This window comes from Bos indicus x Bos taurus, chromosome 7, assembly GCF_003369695.1.
Source record: "Bos indicus x Bos taurus breed Angus x Brahman F1 hybrid chromosome 7, Bos_hybrid_MaternalHap_v2.0, whole genome shotgun sequence".
In the NCBI taxonomy this organism is placed as follows: domain Eukaryota; kingdom Metazoa; phylum Chordata; class Mammalia; order Artiodactyla; family Bovidae; genus Bos; species Bos indicus x Bos taurus.
Genome location: NC_040082.1, coordinates 68783263 through 68791056, shown reverse-complemented (window position 1 = coordinate 68791056; position 7794 = coordinate 68783263). Strand labels below are relative to the sequence as shown.

Here is a 7794-nt window from a genome sequence, read left to right as displayed (position 1 = left end):
TAAAAAGGGGACAGAGAAAGCTTCTGATATAGACATTAGAAGGGGGATGAAGAGTGCCCCCTGCCAGTCTTTAGCAAGCTGTTTTATGTCTGTTAGAAAGCTATTAATCAGATAAGAGAGACACCTCAAGGCTGACAGCGTTTCACCAGGCCCCTCTCCCACAATATGCATTTTTGAGAGAGGATGGCATGAGGTGTGTCATCCCCCAGCCATAAAACAATTGATATGAATACTGGTTTGTTGAGCTATTATCAGCCCAAGGTTTGAGAAAAGAAAAAGTTAGTCTTAGGTGGAACCAGAGAAAGGCAAATTCCAAAGCAAATACATAGTTTCATTAACATATCTTAAGAAAAACATTTCCACAGAAAAACCTCCTTTTAATTTTGTATGGAGAAGGAAAAAAATCTGGGACTAGTAATTTGTTTCCTCCTGCTACTTAAGGGAGAGATAAAAATTGTCTGATTCTTGCAGCCTATTTCCTCAGTTTGGAGACCCCTGGCCTTCCTGCCTGTTACCTCTCAGAAGGTAAGTCTGAGGGAGATGATAATTATTTCCAAAATATCTCAGTATTTCTGGAGTACAGCAGGATGGAGCTATATTTTATTCAAAAGCTGTATATTAAAATAAGCTAAGATGATTACTTTTGATAGAGATTAGCGTTGCAGGAAGGGGGACCCCTTTCAGGGCCCGAAACTGGGCTCTTGTCTAACACTCAGAAACGAATTGTCCGAGGAGACACATGAGCTATCAAAGCAAGAGATTTTATTGGGAAAGAGTGCCCTAGCAGAGAGCAGTAGGGTAAGGGAACCCAAGGCAAACTACTCTGCCACATGGCTCACAGTCTCAGGTTTTATGGTGATGGGATTATTTTCCAGGTTGTCTTTAGCCAATCATTCTGACTCAGAGTCCTTCCTGGTGGTACACACCTTGTTCAGCCAAGTTGAATGCCAGTGAGAAGGATTCTGGGAGGTGGTCTGACATGTGGTGTCTCCTTTTGGCTCTTTTGGTTGGTAGTGGCTTATTAGTTCAGAGAAGGCAATGGCACCCCACTCCAGTACTCTTGCCTGGAAAATCCCATGGATGGAGGAGCCTGGTAGGCTGCAGTCCATGGGGTCGCTAAGAGTCGAACACCACTGAGCGACTTCACTTTCACTTTCACTTTTCACTTTCATGCATTGGAGGAGGTAATTCCATGTTCCTTACCAGGACCTCCTGTCATAAAACAACTCATATAGATGGTTTCTATGGTGCCTGGCCAGGGTGGGTAGTTTCAGTCAATGTGCTTCCCCTAACATTAGTACAAAGGTCATAAAATAATGGATAATTATGCTGTGCTTTAAATCAGATTTTCTGTCAAATAAAATGCACAATTTTAGTTAATTTGGCAGAACCATACAAAATTTTTTTTTCCCCAAAGCCAAAAACCAAAATACCAGTTACTGCTCTGCATTACACCCAGAGGAGAGAAAACACATGCAAAGACATAGAAAGGAAGCCAATGCCTTCAATAATGAAGTAAGAGGTAAGAAAAGAGAAAAAAAAAAAAAAAGATATATAAACAGACATTAAAAAATACGCTGCTGTGAAGCCAAAGAATCCCCTGAATGAATCTGGCTAAGGAAATTGAAAAGATAGAATAGTCTAAAGTATGGGTAAGCTCTCTTCCCTCCTATAGTATTTATTTGTTTAAAAATACTTATATAGTTATGAGTATTAAATATATATATATTTTAAACTATATCCCAGGTAATATCCATACTTTGCAAACATGATTTCATTTAGTCTTAATAACACCCTACAATATAGATTTTAAAAATGTCAAATTTTACAGACTAGAAAATAAAGCTTAGAGAAGTTAACTAAGATCACACAGATAAAATGATTTGTTCCAGGTGTTTGAACTGTGCTATTGCACTCTAGTCTGCTTCTCCAGAAAAATGACCTGTACCAGGATATTTCATGGATACACCTTATCTTAATGGATAGAGTTAGTAATGGTCATATTGGTGAGAAATTTTGTCTACTACAATTGACTATTATAAGCAACATGTACTATTAGATATACTTCTGATTAACAGTTTCTCAATCCCTTCTCTTCACCTGGTATTTGATTAATCCTGTCTCATTTCTAAACATACATGCTTTCTTCCACACTTTGGTAGAAATAATTTTTATTAATATCCTAGAGTGGTATGCTAAATTCCATAGAAAAACATAACAGAAAATCTCATTGACTTCCCAGAAATTCATGAGTCTTCAGATGGCTCATAATGACTCTTGACTTCTGAAGGGATAATCCACACTACATATCTGAGTTGGCTGGTTGCTGAAATTAGATTATATGCTTTTTGAGAAATCACTTGTATTTTAATTATGGAACAAATATGCCTGTTAACTATGTGGTTTCTTTATCCAAATCACTCAAGCTAAAAATAAGTCTAATATTTCTTATCTAAAATTTTTAAAAAATGATTCTCTGAGAAATAAATTTTCCTATATGTGCTGTGCTAAGTCGCTTCAGTCATGTCCAACTCTTTGTGACTTCATGGAATGTAGCCTGCCAAGCTCCTCTATACATGGGATTCCCTTGTCTACACATTTTTTAAAAATGATACTCAGAGAAATAAAATTTGCTATATATATAGACATTATAGTAATGGTGATCTAGGCTAAAAATCCTTGATATTTCCATAACAAAATATTGGAGATTTCTCACATGTTGTATTCTCCACAGTGAATATATTCATCATGGCATGGGAGAATCATACTTTAAACTCTAACTTCATCTTGCTGGGAATCTTTGATCACAGTCCCACCCACATCTTCCTCTTCTCTCTGGTCTTGGGCATCTTCACAGTGGCCTTCATGGGAAACACTATCATGGTTCTCCTCATCTACCTGGATACTCAGCTCCACACTCCCATGTACTTGCTCCTCAGCCAACTATCCCTCATGGACCTCATGCTTATTTGTACCACTGTACCCAAGATGACTTTCAACTACTTGTCTGGAAAGAAGTCCATCTCTCTGGCTGGGTGTGGAACCCAGATATTCTTATATGTGTCCCTGCTTGGAGCTGAATGCTTCCTGTTGGCTGCAATGGCCTATGATCGGTATGTTGCCATTTGCCACCCATTACGATACTCAATTCTCATGAGCCAGAAAATCTGTTGTCTCATGGCTGTTTCTTCTTGGGTTGTTGGTTCTTTTGATGGCATAATTGTTATTGCAGTTGCATTGTCCTTCCCATATTGTGGTTCCCGGGAAATACCCCACTTTTTCTGTGATGTCCCTGCCCTTCTCACTCTCTCATGCACTAAGACATTGTTGTTTGAAAGGTTAATGTTTATTTGCTGTGTAATTATGCTTCTTTTCCCCGTAGCAGTCATTATTGCTTCCTATGTCCATGTTATTATGGCTATCATTTGCATGGGATCTGGAGAGGGTCGCCGAAAAGCTTTTGCTACCTGTTCTTCCCACCTCATGGTGGTGGGAATGTATTATGGAGCTGCCATGTTCATATATATGCGGCCTGTGTCTGACAGATCCCCTACCCAGGACAAGATGGTATCAGCCTTCTACACCATCCTCACTCCCATGCTGAATCCCCTCATCTACAGCCTCCGAAACAAGGAAGTGGCCAGAGCATTCATGAAGGTGTTAGGGAAGGACAAGTCTGGAGAATAAACAGCCTAATTAACTTTTTTTGCAGTTTTGTTATATGTTTAAATTTATTTATTTAACCAGTGTAATTTAGTACTCAATATTTATCCATCTTTTTACCAAAAAAATTATATACAAGCACACAAGTTTTAGAAAGTTAAAAAAAAAAAAAACTGCATGCTTGTTTGTTCCAATATTATATTTCTTTCATTATAGAAAATTCAAAGTATGACCATGAGTAAATATGTACTGCAAACTAATATGCACAACTATATACTTATTTTATAAGATACCACTTAAGAAATTAGAGGTATTTACCCAACATGAAATTAACACACAATTCTATAATTAAATAGAACACTGATAAATGTTTTGTGTTGTTTTTTCTTTTTTTTAACATATAACAGCTTTGTTTTTATCAAACCAAAGAATTTTCCTGAATCCAAATTGGTACCTTGGATTAAGTGACTTGTTAAGTTGAATGACTGAGTTAGTATATACAAGTTTAAATATGTATTTATAAGATTATTATAAAATTAGCACACTTTAATGAGAAAGAGGTAAAAAGGAATAGATTTATGATTAGGTTTTTTAAACCTATCTTATAATGGACTCTTCCCCTCTTCAGGATTTTGGAGAATTGGGGACCTTCCATTTATTTTCTTTTTTTTACTGGCATTAGCCTAATATATGAGAAATTGAAATGTGAATATGAATCCTTGATGCCTGGATTTTTTACACCTAGATATCTTAGTCCTTATATGTGTTGGGCACAGTAATTTCATGAAAAATGTTCAATTTTATAAATAGAAAACTGTAAGTTGTCCAAATTCTGATATTTTTCTATAAATCACATGTGTGACATCACTGTAGGTATTCTTGTAACTATATTTAAATGAAAGTTCAAACCTGGAGATTCATGTGTGTTTATGAGGAACAACCAATATGTCTTAATATGAATTTTTACTGTTCTTTTAAAACTTTGCTTTAACATCCACCTTGCATTAGGTTTCCTTTGTTAAATAACAAATTTGCACAACTTAGGATTTCTAAATAATAATTATTTAGTGAAAGTGAAAGTGAAAGTCACTCTGCTGCTGCTAAGTCACTTCAGTCGTGTCCGACTCTGTGCGACCCCATAGACGGCAGCCCACCAGGCTCCCCCATCCCTGGGATTCTCCAGGCAAGAATACTGGAGTGGGTTGCCATTTCCTTCTCCAATGCGTGAAAGTGAAAAGTGAAAGTGAAGTCGTTCAGTAGCGTCTGACTCTTAGTGACCCCATGGACTGGAGCCTACCAGGCTCCTCCATCCATGGGATTTTCCAGGCAAGAGTACTGGAGTGGGGTGCCATTCACTCAGTAGTGTCCAACTCTTTGTGATCCCATGGCCTATACAGTCCATGGAATTTTCAAGGCCAAAATACTGGAGTGGGTAGCATTTCCCTTCTCCAAGGGATCTTCCTGACCCAGGAATTGAAACGGGGTCTCCTGCATTGCAGGCGGATTCTTTACCAACTGAGCTATCAGGGGAGCTCAATTATTTATTATGTCATAGGATGTGTGGGTAGAGATTCTGGCATAGCTAAGCTAGGTGTCGTACTTCAGGTATCACAAGGGAGCAATCCAGACTCTGGCTGGGGCTGCAGTTTCATGTGAAGCCCAGCATCATCTTCTAAACTCATGTAGTTGTTGAAATAATTCATTTCTTTGCACATAGCTATTTCATGTCAGCCTATTTCTTCAAGGCCAGCATAAGAGTCTCTCTGACCTCAGTGAAAGTCTGTCTTCTTTTAAAGGTCTACCAAGTGATTAAGTAAAGCCAACTCAGGATAATCTCCCTTAGATTACTTACAATTAACTGATGTTGGATTTTAATTATGTCTGCACAGTTGCTTTACTCTTACCTTGTAGGTTAACTTAATTACAGAAGCAACTTAAAGGGATACAGATCATGGGGAAAGTCTACCTACTACATACCCAGAGATAACTTACAGATTATTTTCTTTAAAAGATATAAAAATATTTTAATAACTTTTTCTGACAGTGATATGAGAAACATTTATAATGTACTAATATATAACTGAAATGCAGCTTTTAAAAATTGTTTTATAAGTCTCTGAGTTCATAGATATGTGGTAAGGGCAAATGTCCAGGAGTAGGAAAGTTATCATGTATTGAGCTTGATAAATAATTCATAATAACCATTTTAAGGAAAACCACTGTGCTGCAAGAGAACATAGACAACAAAACAAAATCAGAAACAATGGATGAAAAAAATGAGAAGTTCAACAAAGACAGAAAGCAACAGTGAAAAAAATACATAGAAACTCTGGAGCTAAAGAAGGTAATAACTGAACTAAAAACTTAATAGAGTGTTTCTATTGCAGATATAATAAAACAGAAAAAGACTCAGTGAACTCAAGGACAGACATTTTAAAATTATACAGTCATAGGAACAACAACAAGAGCGAAAAAGAGTGAAAAACCCTGTTTCACTTAAGACATTGTTGACTGGAATAAAGCATTTTGGAAATGTCAGAAAGAGTGAAGAAAGAGAAAAGAACACAACGCTTACTTAAAGAAATAATGCTGTATGTCTCGGGGAACTCAAACAGGGATTCTTTATCAACCTAGAAGGGTGGGATAATTAAGGAGATAGGAGGGAGACTCAAGAGGGAGGGGACATATGTATACCTATGGCTGATTCATGTTGAGCTTTGACAGAAAACAACAAAATTTTGTAAAGTGATTATCCTTCAATTAAAAAATAAACAGATTAAAAAAAAGATGTAGGACTAGAAAATTTCACATTTCTGAGAATGGAAATGAACATCTAGATTCATGAAGTCCAATGAACTGCAAATAAGCCGATTATCAAGGGATGTTCACAAAGACACATTAGAGTCAAACCGTCAAAAATTAAAGGCAAAGATACTATTTTGAAAATTGCCAGGCTTCCCTGGTGACTCAATGGTAAAAAACACACCTGTGAATGCAGGAGACATGGGTTCGATCCTTGATCCAGGAAAACCCCACATGCCATGGAGCAATTAAGCCTGTGCCCCACAACTATTAAGCCTGTGCTTTAGAGCCCAGGACCTGAAACTACTGAGTCCAGTTACCACAGCTATTGAAGCCCACATTCTCTAGAGCCTGTGCTCAGCAACAAGAGAAGCCAGCACCAGGAGAAGCTTGCACTCTGCAACTAGAGAGTAGCCCCATCTCACTGTAACTAGATAAAAGCCTGCATAGCAGTGAAGACCCAGCATAGCCACAAATAAAATAAATAAATAATAAAAGAAAATCGTAAGAGAAAAGCAACTTGTCATGTACCACCATAAGGCTATTAATGGCAGTCTAGAAAAACATTGCAGGCTAAGACAACATGGGATGACATATTCAAAGTACTCAAAGAACAACCACAACATGGTACCTACTGACAAAGAATACTAACTGAAGATGTATTTCAGAAATGAAGGAGAAAGAACTTCCCAAACAGAAACTGAGAGTATCCAAAACCACTACAAAGCTGCCCAACATGAAATGCTAGAGGCAGTTATTAAAGTTCACTAAATAGCAGCATGAAAACATGACATTATAGAACTTACTGGTAGGGAGAGAATAGACTAAAATTTTAAGCCTGCTTTTTCACTTCCCTTTTTCACCCCTATCAAGAGGCTCTTTAGTTCCTCTTGACTTTCTGCCATTAGAGTGGCATCATCTGCATATCTGAGATGGCTAATGTTTCTCCTGGCAATCTTGAAGAATTAAATCAGTCATCAAAAAAAACTCATACAGAAAAAAAGCCCAAGCCTGGATAAATCCCTGGTAAATTCTATGAAGCATATAATGAAGATTTAACATGAATCTTTCTGAAAATCTTCCCCCAAAATTGAAGAACAAAAATACACCCAAACTTACTTTATGATGCCAATATCACTGTGATACCAAAGCTAGGCAAGAACTCTAAAAGAAAAGAAAGTTACAGGCCAATATTGTGTTTCCTTGATGGCTCAGTAGTAAAGAATCTACCTGCCAATACATGAGATGCGAGTTCAATCCCTGGGTTAGGAAGATCCTCAGGAGAAGGAAATGGCAAGCCTGGGAACTCCCCTGGACAGAGGAGCCTGG

At 37.5% G+C, this 7794-nt stretch overlaps 1 protein-coding gene across 2 annotated transcripts; it reads left to right on the top strand.

Annotated features, from left to right (window-relative positions):
• The first annotated feature begins 2748 nt into the window (after positions 1-2748).
• Positions 2749-7426, top strand: LOC113896596 (olfactory receptor 2M3-like). 2 transcript variants are annotated; one of them, XM_027548825.1, is made up of 2 exons: positions 2749-3667; positions 7404-7426. In XM_027548825.1, the coding sequence occupies exons 1-2, from the start codon at positions 2749-2751 to the stop codon at positions 7424-7426; spliced, it is 942 nt and encodes a 313-aa protein (XP_027404626.1). The 2 variants fall into 2 exon arrangements, with proteins under 2 accessions (XP_027404626.1, XP_027404627.1); XM_027548826.1 differs by lacking the exon at positions 7404-7426 and having other exon boundaries at positions 2749-3687.
• The last annotated feature ends 368 nt before the right edge of the window (positions 7427-7794 follow it).